Source organism: Synchytrium microbalum (assembly GCF_006535985.1).
Source record: "Synchytrium microbalum strain JEL517 chromosome Unknown SmJEL517_scf0030, whole genome shotgun sequence".
NCBI lineage: Eukaryota > Fungi > Chytridiomycota > Chytridiomycetes > Synchytriales > Synchytriaceae > Synchytrium > Synchytrium microbalum.
Genome location: NW_022158379.1, coordinates 238,442 through 261,640, shown reverse-complemented (window position 1 = coordinate 261,640; position 23,199 = coordinate 238,442). Strand labels below are relative to the sequence as shown.

Here is a 23,199-nt window from a genome sequence, read left to right as displayed (position 1 = left end):
TGGTGATGTGTGTGCTCCTGGGTTCAAATTTCGCGCAATAAAATACAATTCTCCTACTTTTCTTTCCTCGTGGACTTGACGGGAGTATAATCTTCATCATCCGGCCAGCCTTCTTCAGCCTGTTCTTCCTCTTCTTTTGGATAGGCATTTCGGAACTTCTTCCTCATGGCAGAAACTTTAGAAAAAGAAACGGTTCCGAGCAAAGCAAAGCTGAATATTTACAAACCACTTGCGAACCTGCAACTTCATTCCAGTTGACAAAACTCGTCCTCCTCTTGCGAGAGTTGGGTAGAATAGTAGTGCCTCCAGGACTCCTCGGAACGTTTGTACTCTTCAGCTTATGGCCTGCCAATTCTTTCAAAAGAGATGGGGTATGTGGCGTTTCACCACGACTACGACTCTTTGGAATTGGTATGTGGCTCCTCAATGATGATGTCGGCGTCTTCATGTTCTCGTTTTCCTTATTCTCACTCCTGTGACATTTGTGAGAAATACAAAAAACATTATGTTTGAGAGACGACAATCGAACCTTGCGGCAATCGGAGTCGTCAGAGCCCTCGGTTTGGCACTTTGTTGAGCACTTCGTTGAGCCAATTCACGTAATACGGCACCCATAATATCATTGTTTTGTCCTGAAGTCCGAACTGTCCCTGTTTTCGAGTGCGTTTTGATGATGATCAACGGTTGTGGTTGAAACATGGATGGAGGAGGCATAGGGGGAGGAGGAGGTGCTGCTGTTGATAGAGATCCATCGAGTGCTTCATCAACTGGAAGTGGCGTTTGCGGTGGTGTTATGCCTGCCATAAGAGATTCTGGTCGTTTTCGTGTATCCAATAAAACGTTTCGTGCATCCAATAATAGTTCTTCTAGTTCTTCAATCTTGATCTTCAATCGTCGGTAATTGTTATCTTCTGATGTTTGCGTGGAGTTGTCTACGAGATTGTTATTGATCTAAATTCAACACAAATGGTTACAGCATGACGTTCAGCGATGCAATGAAGCCTTTAGTTGAAGGTGGCTTCATTCGATGACCCTTATGGGGACTTCAATGAGACGTGACAATCTCTAAATCTGTGTTTTGTGTTTTGATGTCTCGACTTTCGTAACTCCCCGTGCAACTCATGATCGGCCTCGAGCGACTATTACCTCTACATGGTTAATCTTCCCATCTTGGCGAAGCTCCTCCTATTTGACATCAAGAGGCAATGTAGCTGCGATTTCTGTAACAAATTAACAACAGGACGAGGTGAATACCTTCAATATTGGCTCGATGAGATGCGCCCATACATAGATTATTATAGCTGAAATTGCTAAGAGCCACATGTACACTATCCACATCTTGAGATCAAGCTGGAACTGCCGTTGCTGAACAAAATGACGAAGAATGACCAGCATTGGTAGTGAACAAGTCTGGATGTGAAAGGAGAGCGCACAACGTTCTTCGCGTCGATTCGGTTGGCGGAACCAAGGGTGGACCTGAACTTCACAACCAGCACTAACCTCGCGAAGCCCGTTGGTTTGGCGGATCAAATTATCTTTATGTATTTAAAAATTACGTTTGGTGAAGTCTAGCTCCTGGATGATATAGTAGATCTCGAGCGCTCATGGACTTCTATAAAGTCAATCTGATGAGCTTGTTGAGCCACCATGGCAGCGGCAGCCATCTCCATCATTTTCATAGGTGTTATTGGGGCCATTGATGACTCGTTGAAGTTCTTGATGGCATCTTTCATAAAGTTGAGGAAACGAGCACCATATGCTATTGGGTTGACTGCAGAGATTTGATGCTAACAATGATACACGAGTAGCGTTAGTTTGGTGTCATTGATGAATAGATTCAATTGACTTGATTTCGAAAACCCTGAAACGCTTGCCCTTACCGAGTCATGGGTAATTGATTTGAAAGTATGTTCAATCCTCTTGACTGCATCGTACTTGGTAAAGATGTCGATTATACCCAAGTAATAAATTTCCTCAATAGGTTGGTTGCTTTCATCAGTGGCTTGGAAACCACCTTGATCTTGATAAAAGACACAGTATCGGCGTCTATGATGTGGATCAAGTCAGTGAAATTACACCAATCGGACGTAACACTAAGGATGGTCAATAGTTACTCTGGAGGAGCTTCATCCGGCAACCTCGTTTCTGAGGGACCCAGCTGAGTTGGTTCAGCATCTGCCAAAGCTCGTCGTATAGCGTTCGCTTTGCTGCTTCTCTTTTGTTGTGTTCTGGCAATAGTGTCAGCATTTGGCTACATTTTTTGAAAAACGATGAGATTCATACTGACAAAATGAAGTTAGCCCAACGCTACAACATACCTCAAAAACTGTCAAGGTGGTGTCACGAATATTATCCTTGTTGCCCTTAATCAAGTCATGCAGTCCAATCAGCAATGAGTAGTCCATAATCTTCATAGCTACAAGGAACTAGAACACAAAGAAAAGTGTAAATGATATCTTCTTAGATGTGCAACCTGCACAAAACATACCTGCACATCCTTGGTAATCTGTTCAATCAGCATCAAACTCTTGGCTGGACCCAATTTTATCTTTTGTCCACGTTGCAAAAAGTTTAAATCTTTCATAACAGCAGAGGGATTCCTCTTCACTACATCATCTGGCACAATACGACCAACTGTTGAGCCTTTCAAGTCATACACCTCATGGATATCCTTGTTTGGCGGGAAGACGTTACCCATAACCACAAAATGAATCTTTCGGTTTCCTGGTAATTTGACACGATGCAGACCGAATATACGTGACATGAGGGTATGTGGGTTGTTTCTGACGTGCTCATAGTAGGCACGTAATGCCTTCCTCATGAATTTGTGTTCAGAATGATGAATGGTTTTGATGATAAATCGATAATCTTGGGTGTAGTAGAAAAAGCTACCACTCTTTCCTGGACTTCCTAGCTCAGACAGGACATATTTTCCTGTTACTGACATCTAGATCAATAAAATGGTAAGCACGAGCGCAAGAGCAAAGAAAAAGGGCAAGCGCCGACGGGGATCTTACTAGATATTCAGCTGGATCCACGTGAAATATATCTCTGGTCGCACGGAACACCCATGGAGCATAATCCTTGAACTTGAAATCATACTTTGATGAGGGAGTCAGTTCGTTACCAGTTCTAAAGTGAAGCATGTCAGCAACAAAGAATATGCAAAAAGTGACAACCCGAGAATCATCTCTGAGATTCTCCGAACGGAAACTCACACATCAAACGCTAATTTATGAGCAGCACTGAAATCTACAGCGGTCAAATCCCTCCATGCTTTGGCATTGCATCGAGAAACCTAGTATAAAAATAAAATTTGGATTGGGATAGGCTAGCAAAACGAGGGACACTTGAAAACGGATTTCCGCAACAATGAAAATACACGGATTTCTCGTTGACCTACCGAGATTCGTATACCCGTCAACATGTTGTACATGAGCATGTAATTGGGATGACCCTCCTTGACCGGAGTACCAACCAAAACTTCCTTTTCAGATCGTGCTCTAGACAAAGGCCTTCTTCGTGCGTCAGATGCCGATGGTGGAGCAGCAATCATGGCTCCATCCATAGTTCCACCACTTTCAGATCCAACAGTGTTGCTCCTTTTAACACCCTTCCACTTCTTAGAGTCATCTTCAGGAGTAAGCAGGTGTGTAGCTGGTGATTGTATACTAGTCCCTTTAGTATTATTGGCGGAATGGGATACTCGTCTATTTGGGCCATCTGAGGGACCAGCAGTTGCGGAGACAACCAATGCAGCAGATCCAACTGAGCTAGGTCGCTTCTTTGCTTGCCCTGGTATTATACCCGATGCAACATTTTGACGTATGGGGAGTTGATTAGCATTTATACCAATCGATTCTGGAGAGTCGACGAGTAATGTGTCGGGTGACGTGGGGTGTGAGTTCAGTTGATCTTTACTAGGTTTGGAACTCGGCACTGTTCTTGTAGCATCATTCAATGGTAGTATAGGTTCCAATGCCGATGTCAATGGTTTGAATGATACTTTGGGTGTTGATGCAAGGGCGTCCACAATGGGAGCTCGAGCCGCATCACCATCGAGCAGATCTCCTTGCCTTATATCGTCCATAGTTTTCTTCTCGATTCCTGATGATAGAGACTCTGTATTATTATTCTCATCTCCATTGATCACGGCCATGAGAGCGAGAAGGACGGTGGTTTCTCTCTTCGAATGCGTGACTATCCGATAGGGGTCAGAGAGAGCAAATATGAAGATCTGACGGTTGAAGTATCAACTATTAACTAGTTGTCGTCTTCTCTTACAAGAGAGTTGGTGCTGTTTTTTGGCAGCCGTCAGAAAGTTTGATGTTGCTCAAAATTGAGCTAATAGAAGAGAATGGGATATATTCCGCGTATCTCTACCTACTAAATCTATCTACAGAGAATAGTTTTGAGGGTTCCCAGCTGCAGAAAACCGTGTTTCAGAAGTCGTTCAAAAATGTGAATTGGCAGGCAAGTGAGCGGAGCGATGCAAAACTTTTTGCAGATAGAAACTTACCGGCTGATGAGGCTTCTGCTTGCAGTGTATCTTAACTGCCTGCCAATGAGAATCTCTTTATATCCTGTCAATAGAGCCCGAGTTTTTGTACGATAATGAAACAGAACGTGGCAGAGGCACAACCACTTTGCCCACATTTCGAGTTTAATTGATTAAGCAACATTCGAGTTGTTAATATCGTCAGATCTACAGATCTATACACAGATCGCGCTTTGGATGCAATGAAACATGTTGTTTGCATACAGCTTTGTACAAGATATTCTAGTTCTAATAATTGAGGTCGTTTACATAATGATTTATATGCCAGTGAATGTTCTTAGTCCGTGATTGCGTGCCCAATTATGTGAAATAGGTCGCATAGCTTTAAATATGAACCCTCCAGCAAGCCTCACGTCCTTTCCGACAATCTCATCCCACGTCCCGAAACCATCTTGAATTCAGGAAAGACCTAGTATCTTAAGCGGTGTGAGCTTTGCGTTTCACTTAAGATGCTCAAACTTCGTCACATACGCGACAAAATACTTTTCCACGAATCAATCCCATTGGTATAGGCCCGTATTCTCTCGAGTCCTTTGAATTACTTGAATTGTCTCCTTGGACCCATATATGACCAGGAGGCACCTGTGGTTGAATGATCATTTTGATGGAGGGAGTTGCCAGCGAGACGTTTTGGCGATAATGAAGCTTACTGTAATGTATTCCCTTTCGTTGAGCAAAGGATCTATAAGTACATGGTCTCCAGGCTAATAAACGTACGTAAATGAATAAGAAACCAAATCACAATCCGTCGCTGAATACATCACTGTAAAGAAGCAACCATGGTTCCATACCAGTCCAATAAGCCTCTTACAGACAGGTCTTGAGGGATCAACAGGAGAAATGTAAACAATCACATCTCCCAGGTCAAGGTGCCGCACCTTCCACGAAAGTTTCTCAACAAGGAGCCAATCCCATTTTTCGTTAAATGTTGGAAGCATTGAGGGCCCCTCGCACTTCGATATTCAATGTGATTAGCAAACGCGAGTCTTGAAACCAAATCAGGAGTACGAATCCCGTTGTTTTCGCGAATACGTCAAATTTACGACACTCACTCACCCAACTAAATTCAATCACCTCAAAAGCGAGGACTGATATACAATAGCCTTGGACCGCCCATAGAAAAGGTGAACGCAGGCGACTCAAGGAAGGAAGTTTGCTAAAGTATTGCTTGAAAGGATTCAATAGGTTCATCTGGTCTAGCTTTACACATCAACTCCAACTCTTTGGCTGCTGGTACTTCAAATCTTCCGCAACTGCTGCAGCGATTCTAGATTCAACTTATTTCGGAACTGGTAAGCATCAGATCGGTCGATATTTATGCCTATCTTTTCCAATTCGCGAAGCACACCGGTCAAAACACCCGTTGCCTTGTCGTTGTTACTAGATCTCGTTGTTATGAGCTCTAGACCAAAGTCTCGACTTTGGAAGGATTTGAAGAGGCTGAATAAACTGATCTGGGTTACCTTCTTCTTTGGAATTTTGATTTGGACTTTGAAACCAAACCGACGCCAATATGACCCGATGATCGACCTTCATTCTCTCGAACACTCTTCTGGTCTAGAAATCACCGGATTTGAATACTGTAATCAATTGAATGGCTCCAGATTCTTGAACGTGGCCAGCCCGTTTGGGACTATAGGAAAGTCATCATTTCCTAAACGATTTGACGCAGAGGCTCGTAAATTAGAAGGTCTCTTGCAAACGGGTCGGTTTGAATCTGAGAGCTTGCGAAAGCTCTCTTGCTATTTGTTGGCAACAGGTCGTGCACATAGCAACTCTGTCAACTTAATTCAGGCTTTTGAGCCCAGCACATACTTTCCGATGGTATCCTATAAACCCTCAAAGCTACAACGAGCCAAGCATCGAATGGCGTTTGTTATACTGGCGCACAATATAAACCAGCTGAATAATTTGAAAATCATTATAAAGGAACTCGTTTCTGACCAGCCACACTCCATTGTAATGATTCACGTGGACAGCCGTGAAGCTGAACTTGGACGGCGCCTTGAATCTTGGGCCGAGCAGTATTTCTTACAATCGTCCCGAGTAATAGTTAATAGTAGACAGATTCGGTCAACGTGGGGTAGTGCGCAACTAGTATTTGCAACTTTAGATTGCTTTTTCAAAGTAAGTGATTTCCGTCATGTTTTCTTCATTATTCTGACTTCGAATTTCTCACCAAACCCATTCTTCCTTATCTTATCAGCTCTTGGATGTTTCTGAATTCGATTATATCATAAATCTGTCTGCGAATGACTATCCACTTTTAAGACCTGATGCCATGTATGCTAATTTGAAAGCTGATGAAAGGAACGGTCATCGGCAGTCTTGGATTGGTGCCAGAAAAGCTGAAGAATTCGCAGACAGATGGTCCAAACCGTTTGTCTTCACCTCAAAGGATCAAATAGAACCTATTCAATGGCATCATGCTGGAAAGGCATTTCATCATACCTTAGCTTTCGATATATTCAAGCACCCTCAATGGGTTGTGCTATCCCGAGATCATGTTGAAGCCTTTCGAACCGATCAACGATTGATAGCTTGGCTTGCTTTTTGTGATTACATCTTTATACCCGATGAGATCTATTTTGTAAATTCTTTGATTTTGAACAATCAAGCGGGGTATACTAATCGGGAATCATAATTCGGTAGGGAACTGGGTTGATGTCGATCCAAGAGTATGGAAACAATACGATTCCGATCTCTAGAACTTTTGCGAAGTAAGAAAAATTCTGTGACAAGAGCCTGTTTCTCCGCTGTGTGGTTTGCCCTCAATTGTCGAATCTAGGTTTGATCCTGGCAATTATCACCCAGTATTTGTAGATTATCAACGAAGGCACAGTCTGCTGGTGGCAGATCCGCCAGATTTGAATAATAGTCTGGTGCCGTACCTGATGGCACGAAAGATTTATATAAGCAAGGAAGCCAAGCTACGAAAATGGATTGATTATAAGCTACGAGATAACGATTCTTCAGCTCCGTGTGATGAGGATGATGTCTCTTTCAAAGAAACGTGCGTCGTTAAAGCACTGCATAATCTATCTCAACAAGGGACTCCCATCTTAGTACCTATAAACATAGCTTCAAGACCCTTAGCAATGAATCTCCATTGCTCTCTCAGAAAGCTTGATGGCACGAATGTTTTGTTTTGGGCACTTGACGAGGTGACACACAACAGACTCCTCGAACAAGATCTAATGTCGTACCATAATCAAGCACGGTTTCGTCGATTCCCATATGAAGTAACTTGGGCAGATTATGAGTTTGCCCAATTTACAAGTGGGAAACCCTCGTTTTTAAAGTTGGCGCTGAAGCACGCAAGTCGTGGTATTTGGAGTATTGATGCTGATGTTGTCGTTTTGAAAGACTTGGATCTCCTTATCGAAGGAGATGCTGATCTGTATGTCATGATGGATATGACGTCAAACCAGAGACAATCACGTTTACCTCTGGTTTCGACGGGTGTAATATTTCTTCGAAACACGCCGGGAGCGTTTAGTATTTTAGAGAAGATGATTGAGTACTCTCCAACGCTTCACGAGTAAGCCATTCCATACTCTCTGTTGCAATGAAAGCGCTCACCAGATTGTTTTGTTTTATAGTGATGCAGTAGCACTCAACAAGGTTATGGGAGACTCTTCGCTAGTGTCTGTGCAAGGACATGATGGCAAATGGCTATCAACACCAAAACGCCAGGGTTCAAGAAAGGCAGTAGTTCGACTATTATCTTCGTCGGCAATAGTGAATGGTCATACATTCAATGCCACAAGCTTTGACAAAGGCTCGGTGACTGCGGTGCATCTAAACGGAGTGCTTGACTACAAGGATAAGGTAGCTCGTTTAGACGAAGCTGGTCTCTATTTTCTTGACCATACTTGGCAGTGTTCTCAGGAGAGACAAGTCATATTGTAAAAAGCTAGCCCACATACATAACATCCTGTACATCAACATATAAACATACCTGCACATATTTTCATAGATACCGCCACGAAAACCATATAATTCTATAGGTAACTTTAAGGTATAGAATGCGGGCCGTAAATAAAAATGCCGTTTCTTGCACAGTTTGGAAGTGTATAAAGGATCAATGGACTGTTTGTTCATTGGTGAAAAGGTCCCTAGCAACAACAACAAAGGTTTTATAAATCAGGTCTGTGTACCCAAGCGCCAAATCTGAATCGACGTATCCGCAGCTTTTATAGAACAAAGCACCCATATCTAGTTGCTCGAATTTTGTTTTAAAGTCTCAAGATCCCGTATAGCGTAGATCGTGATGGAAGGCAAGAAGGAAGAGCGTGAAGAATCTCCAAAACCTGCTCCCGGTCTACGGCAAATAATGAAGAAGAGTGTTTCTGGAATCAGGTTCACGGCGCTTCTCGAGAACGCAACGCCAGACACTCAGGATGCAGCACCGATAGAGTCTCCTGAGCGACATTTACACTGGGAAACGCCTGATGCTCCCGTACAGGCTCGCTCCTCCATGCCGGTATGACATATTTCATTTGCGTGCTTTTACTTGTTTGCATGAATGCTACCTTCAGCTTTGGCAGTAGTGGCATTGACCATATGGCAACATGGAAATATTCGATGTTTTGGTCAATTCACTCAATTACAATACCATTATCGCCTTCCTTGTTGTGAAGCGGTGGTGCATATGTAACTTAAAATGTTATCCACAAGCAAACTGACAATTCAATCCACAACAGAGACAAGAAGGCAAAAAAGAAAAGGTCACGGATGTTCCGCAAGATGCTAGTACAAAGGAACCGCTCAACGTCAAGGAATCCACTCTGAAAGAGCCACAAAACAAATTAATCATGAAGAGTGCCACAATCAGTGAATATACATCACGGAGTCCAAGTGTGATGGAATATGAGAACAACGAAAGTATGGAACACCGTCGTCGAGAATCTGAAGCATGGTTTACTCCCGCGCCACTTGCAACCACGCCAGCGCATCCCAGCCATACGTCAACTTCAAATTCCATGACCTATGAAGTTGGGGGAGCACGAGAGATTTCGGAAACGCTCTTAATGAAAGTGGTCGAGATGAAATGGGGATTCGCAGCATTGGTTGTCAATGTTATTCTCATCATCTTTGTGAAGGAACTTGAGGCGTCCGTATGGATGCCAATGAGTGTCTCGACGCTTACCGCTCTAGCTGCCGTGATATGGGAAGTGGTTTTGCTTTTCGCTAATGTTTTGACACTGCTAGCCCTCAAGTAAGTCTTCGTTGTCAATAACGAATTTTCAAATGGAACGAGGTTACATGGATAGGTTACATGGAACTGACATACACTTTTGCACAGCGATGCAGCAGCCGCTTATTTCGGTTTCAGACTATGCAGTAAAGGGGGGATTTCTTTTGTGGTGACGGGATTCCTTCAAGTCTCAACCTACAAAAAAGTAACGTCAACAATCAAGATACAGCGATTCCTTAGATGTTAGACAAAAGGTTTCATTGGAAAGAGCCACATGCTAAATAGGTTTTTCATCATAGTTCAATTTTGCATCAAACCTCTCGCTAAACTCGACTTGCAGAAGCCTGTTGGCGAAGATTTCTCTGATATGGATTTCAATCGAAGCACTGAAGCTACTGACTCCAATAAGTGCCACTGCACTTCGAACCAAGACCAATCGTATCGAGAGCGGGAGTGTGCACTGCATCGTTTATGAAGAAGTTGGAGCTCCTGTTGACAGAGGCTATCCCGACATCGATACGGAAATTGGACTGGCCGAGCTCATTTTCGGAACGGCAAGTACAATGCTGCTTCAACTTTCTGAATTTTTTTTTTCTAAATTAAATTAACCGCAATCATTAGGCACTTGGTGTTGTGCGTTCAGAAGTGACAGCCGACTACACGACCGCTGTGATGTCACCTCAAATAATTGGAGCGGTCAATGATGGCGATGGTGTAAGTAGAGGGTTTGTTTGCCTGGATTGAACAGACATGTTCAAGCTTGTCACCATTTCTTATAGATTGTATCATCTGGTTTCAGCACCGATGTATTCACAAACTGCTCGTGTACTCCGTTCGCAAATTCCACTGGATTCGAAGTAGTGGGAGTTCCTTTATCTGCTTCATCTTCACTTCTTAGTCGTTGGAGCGCTGTCACTTCTCCAATTGGATTTGGCAATGTCATTTTACACAATTCGTCGGTCGTTACCATCTACTCTGCTTTCAGTGGCCTTCCTATATGTGGTATGGTGCTGAATTGATGTACGGTATCGTCGTTAATGAAGGCTAATCTCGGTCCATATTACTTACTTTCTTTCTAGGAGGCAACAGTACAGCTTTTGTTCCTGTGTGTCGGTAAGCGTAGCATCACAATTAACCTGCTTTCGTCAGCGTGGTATTCACCCAGTAACAAAAATTTCCTTCCCTTCTGTGTGCAGAACCACATTTTCAAACCACTCACAGGCTAAAGTTTATACTGACTACATGACGGACGGTACAACCGCCTCCATTGCTCAGAAGACGGTGGAGCTGCAGAATATCACAGGCCCAGCAATTACTGATCCTTGGCTCGTGTCAGCTTTGACGACCATTCTGAATGGACCGGCAAACACCATAAATCTTACACCAACCGTAAGTCGCTAAGTCTTGACTCTCTTGCATGAAGGCCCGACGCTAGAGCAGACGTGCTAACTTTGTTTTCAAATTAATCAGATTCCATCAGTTTTGTCCCCCTTACTATGGTTAGTTAGTTAAGGCTATTATTGGATATGCATTCAGCTTTAATAAATGGTACTTCTAGGTGGACTTCAGGGGACCTCATAAGCGTTGACCCCAGTATGATTGAGGCCGGCTTAGAGGTATATTGACTCGTTACACAAACTTGTTGGGGTTACATAATTGATTCATTCTGTGTAGACTACCTTCACAATTCTGCTAAGAGCAGGAATGCAACGTACCTATGCAACTTCGGGGCAATCATGCATTGTGCAAGTCAATGATCCTCAATCTAGTGTCTTATCCATGGAGCCCTACGGTGTCTATGTGACCATGGTCTTTCTCAGCGTTCAGTTACTATTCTCCATACTTTCCCTTTGCTGCTTCTGTCATTGGATTTGGTCAGAAGTTCCTATTTTCCCTGGAATAAGAGCCATGAGAGAGCCAATTTGTAAGTTTGTGAGAGGAAGAGAGAAGAAGGGTTGTAAATGTCAACCGTTACCCCGAGAACTTTGTAACTAATGCTCAACGGGATACTAGACGTAACTACACTGCTAATGTCTTCAGGAGCATTAGCTATAGGGCCCATTGGTTATGGCAACGCCCCGACCCACAGCATGTGGCAAAAGTTCGATTTGACATGTAGGGTTGGAGAGGCGTACAACACAATTGACGATGAGGTTGGAAGGATAACTTTAGATCGCCCAAAGGTGAGTTAATTTGACACCTGTGGTTGATTTTGCTGGAAGGACACGTCTTCATTGGAAGAAATTGTGTCGAGGAGCATACTGTTGAACAACAAAGCCCTAACTGTGCCCTTTTTATACAACATAGTTGGTACGCGCGCTCACAAACGCAAGAAAGTATCGCTGATCAATAGACGTCATGTACATCATATTTGAAGACCACATATATCTGTGTTTGCTTGACTGACTGTGTCAACACGCCATGTTTGGTGACTTTTCAAGTCGAAGGAGTCGCATCGCCTCCGAAAGTATTTGCTAGGGCTTCATCTACGCGTTTTGAACGTTTTTGAGCCAGAAAACGTATTCTAATGTTTGAAGGATGATGAGCTTTGGGGGACACCAAGGACCTAGTTGTGCGAAAAGTAGGTGGCCTGTCGACAAGAGTGGTGGAAGATGCAATATTCGATGAATTAACATGAATGTCATGTTCTACATTTCATAAATTATCGACCAGAGTGAGCGACCAACAGTCCCTGAATCTCATCGTCTTCTCAACTATTGTTTTGAGAACTCGAGCTCTTTCAACAAGAAGGAACTGAAGGGAGCAATATACAGTCCATAGTCCAACACTGGTCATCAATTCATCATCCACGCTGTACATCCAACATCGCATTCGCATCCAAACAGACAAAACCCACACCACTTTCGTCGCGGTTCACTTGCTTCTCTATTCTAATAATACCATACCATACCTTGCAACAATATCCATCATATATCACGGGCCTTCTATCAAGTACATCCCACTGAGCTCTATATAAGCTGCAAGTAAACCAGGTCGTTATCCCACATCAACCATTTTGTCGACCACAAGCGCATCAACCACAAGACAATGGCTGCCGTCGAAAACGGAGCAGGCCAATTAGCAAATCAATTAGCAAACACTCATATCAGGTAACCTTCTTATATGTCTGATGGATTAAATACGGGCTGTTATGTCCTTGTTTTGCGTGGTGGGAATGGGGATGCTTGAATACTTATCCAATTCCTGGCCATCCGTCATTTTATTACTCTGATCTACCACTTACTTACATCCTATTAATTAGCTCTCATGATGGTTCCGACTGGAAGAAGAGCCTAAAACTACCCACTCCAGACACAAGGCCACAAACCGAGGATGTCACAAACACCAAAGGCAATGAATTCGAAGACTACTTTCTCAAACGTGAACTCTTGATGGGCATATTCGAGGCAGGCTTTGAAAGGCCGTCTCCCATCCAAGAAGAATCAATACCCATCGCTCTCACTGGTCGAGATATCCTGGCCAGAGCAAAGAACGGAACTGGTAAAACAGCTGCTTTTGTTATTCCTGTATTGGAAAAAGTCAATGTACAGAAGAAGGCCATACAAGGTGACAATACATGTTGGTTGTGTGGACTGCCATCGCAGCGTGATGTCGGACTAACGAAATATATTCATTATATTAGCCTTGATTTTGGTGCCAACACGAGAACTGGCGCTACAAACATCTCAAGTTATAAAGACCATTGGAAAACATATGAACGTTCAAGTTATGGTAACCACTGGAGGTACCACATTGAAAGATGATATTCTGAGGCTAGGACAAACAGGTGTGGTTGCACAATGATTAAATATTATAGCCTAGAGATATTCTCACACGCCTGCGTTTTCCCTAGTACACATATTGGTTGCAACACCAGGCAGAGTTCTAGACTTGGCTGGCAAGGGCATCTGTGATCTGAAGGAAGCCAGCATGCTAGTCATGGATGAGGCTGATAAACTGTTGTCTCCTGAATTCCAACCCATCATCGAACAAATCATCTCCTTCCATCCTGAGAAACGACAAATCCTCTTATTCTCTGCAACATTCCCATTGATTGTAAAGAGCTTCAAAGACAAGTTCTTGGAGAAGCCATATGAAATCAATTTGATGGAAGAGCTAACGTTGAAGGGTATTACACAATTCTATGCATATGTCGAAGAAAGGCAGAAAGTCCACTGCCTCAACACCTTATTTTCGAAAGTGAGTTTACATCGCGCGAAGTCATGCGTTTTTCTTCTACCTACTGACACTTTTCTCTTGATCAATTAGCTCCAAATAAATCAATCCATCATATTCTGTAATTCTACCAGTCGAGTCGAGTTACTGGCCAAGAAAATCACTGAACTTGGTTACTCGTAAGTTGACCATGATGATTGAAACTTCCTTAATACAAACGCTAAACACGAAGAAACACCCCAGGTGCTACTACATACACGCAAAGATGTTACAATCCCATCGAAACCGAGTGTTTCACGATTTCCGTAATGGAAAGACGAGACATCTTGTCTGTTCTGGTGAGTACCTTAGTGTATGCACTGTTCGCCTGCAACAGGTTGAAGTTCAGGACGGAGCTCCTGTTGACCGCCCTCGGGAGCAATATTCCATCTTGAGGGAATGTGATGCTGTAACACGTTCATTGTTCTCTCTCTAATCTTTTATTTTGTCTCCAACTAGATCTGCTGACCAGAGGTATTGATATACAAGCCGTCAATGTTGTCATCAACTTTGACTTCCCAAAGAATGCTGAGACGTATCTACATCGTATCGGTCGTTCTGGTCGATTTGGTCACTTTGGTCTAGCCATAAACCTCATAACATATGATGATCGCTTCAACCTTTACCGTATTGAGCAAGAACTGGGAACTGAAATTGCACCGATTCCACCGACGATTGATCCTGCACTTTACGGTAAGCTGCGAGTCTTGCATAGTGAATAGTTGCTGTCGAAGTTTGGAATCAAACGTGACACTCACATTAATAACTTCGTAGTTGCTCCATAATTGCGAAATAAGTCGAAATTTTGCACACAAGAGGAGAAACGGGGAAGCTGAGTGGAGAAAGTTGATTGCGAAAAGTTGAGGAAATTGACGCAAAGGAGGGAAAGGACGGGTGCTTGTGTGCGAGCAGATGAAAGTGAACCATAAAACGATATGAAGAAGCAGTTTTTTAAATAAAGCCGCTTCTGACACCGGAAACCGAGGTTATTGGCTACCTTCATCACATGTTGATATGTGGAACATTGACATACTACTTTTTGGCCAGCAATAGTTGCATCGTCAGCTTACAAACATACAGAGCGAGGCTCTTGTAAGCTCGGAAACTCTTTTGAAAATGGAGGCTTTACAAGCTGGAACCTACCAGCTCCTAGAACACCCTAAACGAAGAAACACGATTGCTGTACTCGACACTGGAACTGGAAAGGTAGTTGAGCAAGATGGGCTCGCTGGCAAGCGACGAATATATGCCTATCTTGCACTAGTTCAGCAGCAGGCAGATTATATTGCAAAACACACCAATTTACGTGTCAAGTGCTATTTTGGTGCCATGAGTCTCGACAGGGTACGGAATTGGCTGCTTTTTGCCCATGTTGTTTGAGCTGAGTTTGAGGAGTTTTAGGTGGAATCTTAGTTTTGGTCGAAACCTCATTCGCGACCTGACGTTGACACTCCTCTTTTGATATTGGGACGAATAGAGATGGATAAAAGAATTGGCAGCTTCTGATGCCGTTGTCATGACGCATCAGATCTTGTTGGATATCCTGAACAAGAATTTCTGCAGCTTGAAGGACGTGAGAGTTGTTCAAGTGTACACAGCAGTTACTCGGTTTGACGAGTGCCATCATGCACGGCAAAATGACCGTTATATTGTTATTATGAAAACACATTATGCTCCGCTCAGCAAGGACGAACGCCTTCTGCTTGTTGGAATGACTGCGTCTCCAGTAGCTGCCAAGGAAGATCCTGAAAAATCTATGACGTATGTATTTCCAAGCGTGGTCTGAACGTTGAGCTCGGTTCGAATTGTTTAACTTCGCCCTTTTTTAAATACAGGAATTTGGAAGAGATCCTGTTTTCCACATGTGTCGCCCCTCGAGACGCGAAAGAGGTTGACCAACACACCAATAAAACCGACGACGAAAAGGTCTATTATGAGAGCTCACCACATTATCAACCTACGCCATTGATGATCGCATTGGAGAGTGAGGTCCAGCTGATGATGGGCATGAAAATCATTAGCTTAGTAGACAACAGAATCCAACATATCCTTGAGCAACTTGGAAGGGTTGCTGCTGAACGAGAGCTTAAGCTGAGTCTCGAGGCCTTGATGCGTAAACCTCAAGATAAACACGGATGGGTCGCTGGTAACAACGATATTGATGATGATGACTTGAAAGATCCTCGCTTATATGTCAAATCAAAGTCGCTTCCACCACATCTAGCCAAGTCTTGTGAAAAGATGGTCCGAGCTAAATATCCAAAGGGCTCAGTAAATAAGGTCTCAGTGCTTGAAATATCACCAAAGGTCACGAAACTGTTGGAGATTCTGAGAGAGTATGTTGCTGGTGCCAGTCTGCTCTGCGGCATCGTATTTGTTGATCGTAGAGTTACAGCTAGCAACTTGAAGGCAATTCTTGATCAGCAAACCGACATGTCTTCGTTGAAAACAGCTGTCTTTGTTGGTCAGACTTCACGTGGCACAGATGACCCGTTACGAGATTCGAGTATCGCCAAAAATACAAAAATGCTCCAAGAGATCGCTGAAGGCACTATAAACTTGCTAATCGCAACAAGCATAGCTGAAGAAGGGTAGTCAGCCTTCTCGCTATGAAACAACTCAAGGACAAGTCATCAAACATTAGGAAAGTAGCCACAATTCATTGCATTTCCAGTGGACAAAAAAAGAGGACCAATACTGTGTGGAGGGGCCCTCAGTTAGCATAAGTGTTGTGGGAAATGATTCAACGACGGCTGTGATCCGCCCTCTGAGATCCCAAAGCATGGTAATCATCCCATTCCTTGCAATACAAACCAGATGGAGGCCTCTGTTTGCTGGCATGCCTGTAGATGATTGTTGAGGGCCTTAAAGGTTTCCGAACACTCCAGGGCTTCAATCCTGTGATGAGGCAACCACAGTTGCATTGCAGCTATTGATGAGTGCTGAAGCTCTAGAATCATTTATCCCCTGTTGCTGGCAGCAGCAGCGATGTGTGGGTCATGATGGATGTGATAACGAAGTGGAATGTTTTCTTATCGCATGGTTTTATTAACTACCCATTATCACCAGCAACATGTAGATACCTGTGACGAGGGCGGATATAGACCCGTCTCCTCACAACCCAAAATACCCTATAACAACACCCTATCTATAAACACCAATAGAAACCTCATAATAAACTTCAGTTTTGAAACAACGATCGATTCGACATCATGGCTTTATATTTTGAGCGACAAGTTATACATAAGACAACGAATCCATTCTCTCTAGAAATGTATGGCTTTACCATAAGCAGCCATACAAGCTTCCTTGAAAGCTTCAGCAAGCGTCTACGAAGTAAAAAAAAGTTCAAGGATTCGGAAGTATACCATTCAGCGGGATTCCGAGACAAGTTAAACTTACAGGGTGCGCATGTGCCGTCCTTGCAACATCTTCAGAAGAAGCACCATATTCGACTGCTAAAACTGCTTCAGCAATCAATTCACCAGCATTCTACAAGAGCGAAAGAATCCGATAAGGCATTTGCTTTTATGATTGTTATCAACCACTCTACCCATTCCAACTTACTGCTCCAAACATATGGACACCTAATATTCTATCAGTCTTGGCATCACTGATAACCTTGATGGTACCTTCGGCGTCATCTAAAAGAGAAAGCATTTTTGAGTATTTACCATTCTCTCTTCACGCCTCTCTCAAACAAGGTAATCAACCTTACCAACAGTCTTGGCTCTTGAATTGGCAGCAAAAGGGAAGGACCCAATACGATACTGCACTCCAGCCTTTTTCAGTTCATCTTCAGTCTTTCCGACCCAAGCAACTTCAGGCCATGTGTACACAACGGAAGGAATGGCATCATAGTTGACATGTCCGACGCCATTATGCATGAATTCAACGACGGCTATACCCTCTTCTTCAGCCTTGTGAGCCAACATTGGACCAGTAATGACATCTCCAATGGCTCGAATGGATGGTATGTTTGTTGAAAAGTCGTGAGAGGTGATGACTCGACCTTTGGGATCCATGGCTACGCCAACCTTTTCAAGGTTCAAGCCCTTGGTGTATGGTTTTCGACCAATTGAGACCAGCACGACGTCAACCTCCATCTATTGGAAAGAGACATCGACTTAGGGGCTCTTGCAAAAAAACCGGTCTCAAACCCTGTACAAGACACTTAAGCTGTCTGATTCCGTACCTTTTCTTGTGCACCACCAGCAGCTGCTTCAACAACAACATCTACTTTTCCAGCAGCATTCTTCTTGGCAGAGATGACTTTGGTGTTGAGTTTGAATTTCATGCCTTGTTTCGTCAATGATTTTTGGAATGCTTTACTACGAGTGCAAAAGGAATCAAAAAAAGAACCTTGCTTATAACATTTTTAGTGGAAACATACGAGATATCGGAATCCATTCCCATTCCTCCAATAGCCCCCAAGAATTCAACACAAGTGACCTCAGAGCCTAATCTAGACCAAACAGAACCCTGAGGAAGAAACAGAGTAACATTAGCTCAGATGCAATTATACAATGTGGTGGCCAAGGATAACAAAAGGCATGGGAAAATAACACTATCTCGGTGGTTCGACCTTGACCACTCACCAACTCCAAACCAATAACACCACCACCAATGACAATCATCTTTTGCGGCACTTTCTCCAGCGTAAGAGCTCCTGTCGATGTGACAACCGCTTTCTCATCAACCTGTTTGATGTTTAAGAATGTTGACAAACCATATCTGCACAAAAAATGGCATGTGTGTCACAAGCTTGATACCTCAATACCAGGGAATGGCGAAGACTCTGATCCAGTAGCGATAACGATATTCTTTGCCTTTACAACAGAAGTGGAACCATCGGCACCAGTAACAGAGATTTCATGAGGGTTGACCAATGAACCCCATCCCTTGATATACTCGGCCTTGTTTTTCTTGAAGAGTAATTCTATACCCTTGGTCAAAGTTGTGACAGATTTGTCTTTCTGCTTGAGCATCTGTGCGAGATTCAGCTTGATTCCAGAGACTGTTTAGGTGTGATTTGACGCAACAGAGGTCAGTGAGTTCAAATCTTGGAAAAGATCAACGACCAGGCTCTACCATCGATGCCTCTCTTTTCGAATTCGTGAGTGGCGACATGATATAAGTGCGAGTTGTTTAGCAGGGATTTTGAAGGTATGCACCCAACATTCAGACATGTTCCTCCCAAAGCACCACGACCTTCGATACAAGCAGTTTTCATTCCTAGCTGAGCAGCTTTGATGGCAGCTACATAACCACCGGGTCCACCGCCTAGATTGAGTGCAAGGAGTTGAAGACAAAATTGAAGTTGCTGTCAAAGTGGAAGGTGATCTGCCATGTAACTTGCCAATTACTACGACATCATATTCTAGAAAAAGCATACATTGTTTGACCGTGTTAGTGTAGGTTCACGACGCGGATAAAGTGGGTGTGTCAAAATGTTGACGACGTGTTGTGAAATGTCGTTTGAATTACCTGCGGGGGTAGCATATCCTCTACGATATAGCCATAGAGTAGGAGTTTGGATAGCAGAACGAGAAAGCTAATCAAGAAAATCCAATCATATAGTCAGTAAATGAACAAATGCGACAAAAGGAGCAAACATTTCAGAATCGATGAGCCAAGAAACTTACTCTTTGTGAAGTGACAGCAGAACAGCTCACGCTGCTTGACATCATCGTTGAAGCACTACGCAACATGACGGCTTTCTATCGGGCGTTTTTTTTAATCAAAGCGTTGAGACTGATTTGATGACGATACGCAAACAGGGAGAACTGAGGTTAAACGGATTTGAAAGCCGAGATTATATTGCAAAAATATGTACAAATGTGATGGATCTATTGAAATTCTGGTTCATGGGCGGCCTGCACGAGCAAACTCGGTTTCTGCAGCAACAAGCTTTGAAACTAGGCGTCAAAACGCGTCAGGAACGTGATCGGCCTCGAATGTTATAAGCCAAGTCACGAAAACGAGGTGTGCCATTCACAATCTTGCATTATGGACACAACTCGCTGCAAACAGCAGCTGAACTTGACATCAAGCAAAAAAATGGTCACTACCACGCGGGGCAAGAAGGTTGCCTTATTGGCTGAAGCTACTCATGAAGATCCTACTACTACTGCTAACTCTACTCAGGAGGATATCGTATTGCCTTTACAAAACACTTTGGTTGGACTGCCTTTGGAACTCCTGCTGGCTATCGCCGATCACTGCAAGATCCCTTCTTATATCGCCTTATCCCAAGTATCGAAACACTTTTATGCCTGTCTGGACTCGTACAATGATGTCTACTTCAAATTTGCAATTGGCTGTCAATCGAGGTGATGATGATGCCAATGTACGTCGTCCAAGCATGTTCGACCATATACAACTCGAAGTCAACAATTAATCAAACTTGTCTTTTAGATACAAGTGAGGGTCGCGTCTGATTTATCGTCGATCTATCCAAGTGTTTCAACTCGCGCGACCATAACCCTGGTCGTTGTGTTCGATCTATATACGTGTCAGCTCTCACAAGCATTGAGCTGATCTTCAACACCAGGCTTATGGTTTCTTATTCCTTCTCTGTCACTCTCTACCTACATAGGGAGCTATTCAAATCTGTAGGAACTCAAACCTGCGTCATCTGCGGCGCCTTGTCAGACCAGGTCTTTGTTTTCACGAATGAACGAGCTTACGATGGATGTATCCGAGATCATCATCGCTTTGGCATCTTGTCTCGCTCAGCTGCCATGAGCAAGTATCTCATCACAGAGAAGGAGGCCAAGACTATGCTCCGGGTATTCAAAACTGGCTCTCAAGCTGCCTTTGAATACCAGGAAATTGTGGCAGATCATCTTGCCAAACAACTATCAATTAAACGATGGGGTAGCTTGGCTGCTTTGGAAGAGGAAAAGGCGAAACGAAATGAAAAAGCTCATCAGTGGGTTTCTGACCCGACACCTCCGACCATCTTTTACACGCGGTGTGAAGACTAGTTAGTGTACTGTACAGGAAACGGAAGATCGACCTGTTTTTCACCCCCTCCATAACGACTGTAAATAAACCTGGTTTATCGTCATGATTAAGATGTCCGTAGTTTGTATTTCTTATATCTTGTCTCCAACTTTTCCCAAAATTGCCCAAAATCCTTATTCAAATATGAGCAGTGAAGGGACCGATAAGATAGCGCTTTGGATACAACTCTTTAAGCGCGAATCGGGAGTAGCTCATGACCTCTCTGCGATAATAGTAGAATTGGGCAACGCCACACAACTAGAAGTTGATTCTTCTATAGATGTTGATGGAATCCGCAAACATATTGTCAACGATGAAGATTTCAAGGTTCTATTGATTGATATCAAGGCCGATCAATTATGTGCATATACGGATCACGAATGTACAATCCTCGTTCCTGCTGACTCACCAGTACCAAGATCAACAACTTCCACAAACCCGTTACGAATCGTGAGACCAGCAAGTAAGAAAGCAGCATTTAGTACATAGGACACCAGGTGAATGCTATTTCTATTTACCCTCTTTTACGTTTGAATGTAAACCCCAACAAGCTAAAATCAGTAATGTACGTCGTTGGTGTATTTTCTTGCGTTTCATGTATGATCGTTGTCAATAACAAAGCTAGCTTTATGCAGAATATCAACAAGGAGACAGACATGGCCCGTCAACTCGAAGTCATAAATGATCACCTGGATATATATGGATTTCTTAACCTGCAAGGAATGAGACATTTAGAACTTTTGAAGGAGGGGGACATATTGAGTGTGATTATCAAGCAAAAGCACTTTGATATAACCATCACATCATCAGAAAAGTACATTCTGCAAACGGAATCATTGACATTCAAGTCACTAGGTGCTTGCTTGCGAAAACTAGCAAACAAAAAGATAAATAATAGTTGGGATCTTGTAAAAGCAGCTGATGGAAGGAGCCTTCGAGAGGTTCGACGATCCTTTATGCACAATTTTTCCTCAATGGTACGACGTACCCTTATGAATATGGACGAACGCATTTGGAGTGTTGGAGAAGATATGCATCCAAAGAAGATATCGTTTACCGCATATATTGATGCTTCGGATGATGACGTCAAAACGTTGAAAGTAGGCAACGTGCTTGCAAGATGTGACTACGTAAATTTAGTAAAGGGAGAACAAAAAGTTGCTCGCCTTGATCAGAGATCAAGTGTAGAAATTGGTTTACCAATATCACCACGTACACGAGAAGAGCCAGTTGGTACACTGGGGGTGATATGCCATGCAAACGGTATTCAGTGAGTCTTTCTTTGACCGTTTCAGAATACTTTTATGTTAGCTCACGAAACAAATTCTACGGGTTTGCTTGGTGTTACTGCTCGTCATGTGTATGAGTCCTTCCTTCCTGAACACGATTTAACAATTCACGATTCAGAGTTTGTTGGTACACCTCATGACGCCTTTCGAAGCTTTGGTGCTGGTGGATATGAGGATGTAGGACTGCTGAAACTAGGTGCTAAAACAGAGACCGTACGAAAAACCACCGTACAACATGTCGATTGCACCCACTTGGTGGAAAGGGTGGATGATGATGATGATGGTGATGATGATGAGGACAGTAGTGACAAGCTTTCATCAGGAGGTGAAGGGTACGATTAAGACAATTCATTTCGATTTGTTGTTCATCTAAAGTGGCATTTTTTTCCAGTGCTGAACCTGATCTTACCAACAATATGGACCCCCAACAAATGTCCGTGAAGGCATTAGATTGTCTCAACACAAGCAATCCATGAGTTATTTACAAGAGAGGAGCGCCGACAGGATTTACTGCAGGACTGTTGAAGAGCGTCAACCAAGATCGAAATTTCAAATTCCCGAAATATGATGATAGAGGCCAAGTGACGGGTCATTATAAGAGGTCATATATGGACCTAATAGAAGTACAATGCATTTGTACTAAAGACACCTTTGGTACGTTACTGTTTTTTGAAAAATAAAAAACCTGGACGTAGTCTCACGTTGGCTTAAATATATATGTATATAGGAAAATCCCATCAAACACCTTTTGCAAGGAGTGGTGACAGTGGTTCTCTATATTTCACCTATGTACAGGGAGACTTTGTACCCATTGTTATTCATGTTGCCTCTTTAAATGAAGAGTTTTCGTAGGGTCTAAACATTGCTGAGGTATCCATTTTTTTTGGCTCATGCATTCTATTGGGATTATAGTCCCGCAAATTTACGAT

General features: G+C 43.1%; 6 protein-coding genes across 6 annotated transcripts; 3 read left to right on the top strand and 3 right to left on the bottom strand.

Annotated features, from left to right (window-relative positions):
• Positions 1–53: 53 nt before the first annotated feature.
• Positions 54–4,159, bottom strand: SmJEL517_g04485 (uncharacterized protein; the record flags this gene model as incomplete). Its single annotated transcript, XM_031170413.1, has 11 exons — positions 54–175; positions 238–473; positions 530–951; positions 1,611–1,787; positions 1,881–2,046; positions 2,115–2,251; positions 2,319–2,426; positions 2,489–2,947; positions 3,018–3,132; positions 3,219–3,298; positions 3,404–4,159. The coding sequence occupies 11 exons, from the start codon at positions 4,157–4,159 to the stop codon at positions 54–56; spliced, it is 2,778 nt and encodes a 925-aa protein (XP_031023677.1).
• Positions 4,160–4,907: 748 nt separating this feature from the next.
• SmJEL517_g04484 (uncharacterized protein) lies at positions 4,908–5,158 on the bottom strand (the record flags this gene model as incomplete). The annotated part of the gene is made up of 2 exons (XM_031170412.1): positions 4,908–4,967; positions 5,030–5,158. 2 exons carry the CDS (start codon positions 5,156–5,158, stop codon positions 4,908–4,910), a joined length of 189 nt encoding a protein of 62 aa, XP_031023678.1.
• A 795-nt stretch (positions 5,159–5,953) lies between these two features.
• Positions 5,954–11,719, top strand: SmJEL517_g04483 (uncharacterized protein; the record flags this gene model as incomplete). The annotated part of the gene is made up of 18 exons (XM_031170411.1): positions 5,954–6,685; positions 6,765–7,148; positions 7,211–7,278; positions 7,347–8,099; positions 8,161–8,389; positions 8,538–8,579; positions 8,826–9,044; positions 9,265–9,779; positions 9,867–9,963; positions 10,058–10,249; positions 10,380–10,472; positions 10,538–10,760; positions 10,838–10,871; positions 10,955–11,147; positions 11,229–11,257; positions 11,317–11,374; positions 11,433–11,682; positions 11,712–11,719. The coding sequence occupies 18 exons, from the start codon at positions 5,954–5,956 to the stop codon at positions 11,717–11,719; spliced, it is 4,119 nt and encodes a 1,372-aa protein (XP_031023679.1).
• A 1,087-nt stretch (positions 11,720–12,806) lies between these two features.
• SmJEL517_g04482 (uncharacterized protein) lies at positions 12,807–14,758 on the top strand (the record flags this gene model as incomplete). The annotated part of the gene is made up of 8 exons (XM_031170410.1): positions 12,807–12,868; positions 13,021–13,325; positions 13,402–13,545; positions 13,612–13,958; positions 14,028–14,113; positions 14,178–14,272; positions 14,433–14,666; positions 14,748–14,758. 8 exons carry the CDS (start codon positions 12,807–12,809, stop codon positions 14,756–14,758), a joined length of 1,284 nt encoding a protein of 427 aa, XP_031023680.1.
• Positions 14,759–17,239: 2,481 nt separating this feature from the next.
• SmJEL517_g04481 (dihydrolipoyl dehydrogenase) lies at positions 17,240–19,663 on the bottom strand (the record flags this gene model as incomplete). The annotated part of the gene is made up of 11 exons (XM_031170409.1): positions 17,240–17,302; positions 17,376–17,465; positions 17,541–17,617; positions 17,692–18,079; positions 18,169–18,304; positions 18,367–18,455; positions 18,572–18,673; positions 18,746–18,990; positions 19,065–19,256; positions 19,461–19,527; positions 19,619–19,663. 11 exons carry the CDS (start codon positions 19,661–19,663, stop codon positions 17,240–17,242), a joined length of 1,494 nt encoding a protein of 497 aa, XP_031023681.1.
• Positions 19,664–21,125: 1,462 nt separating this feature from the next.
• Positions 21,126–22,746, top strand: SmJEL517_g04480 (uncharacterized protein; the record flags this gene model as incomplete). The annotated part of the gene is made up of 4 exons (XM_031170408.1): positions 21,126–21,444; positions 21,603–22,214; positions 22,293–22,602; positions 22,662–22,746. The coding sequence occupies 4 exons, from the start codon at positions 21,126–21,128 to the stop codon at positions 22,744–22,746; spliced, it is 1,326 nt and encodes a 441-aa protein (XP_031023682.1).
• Positions 22,747–23,199: the final 453 nt, after the last annotated feature.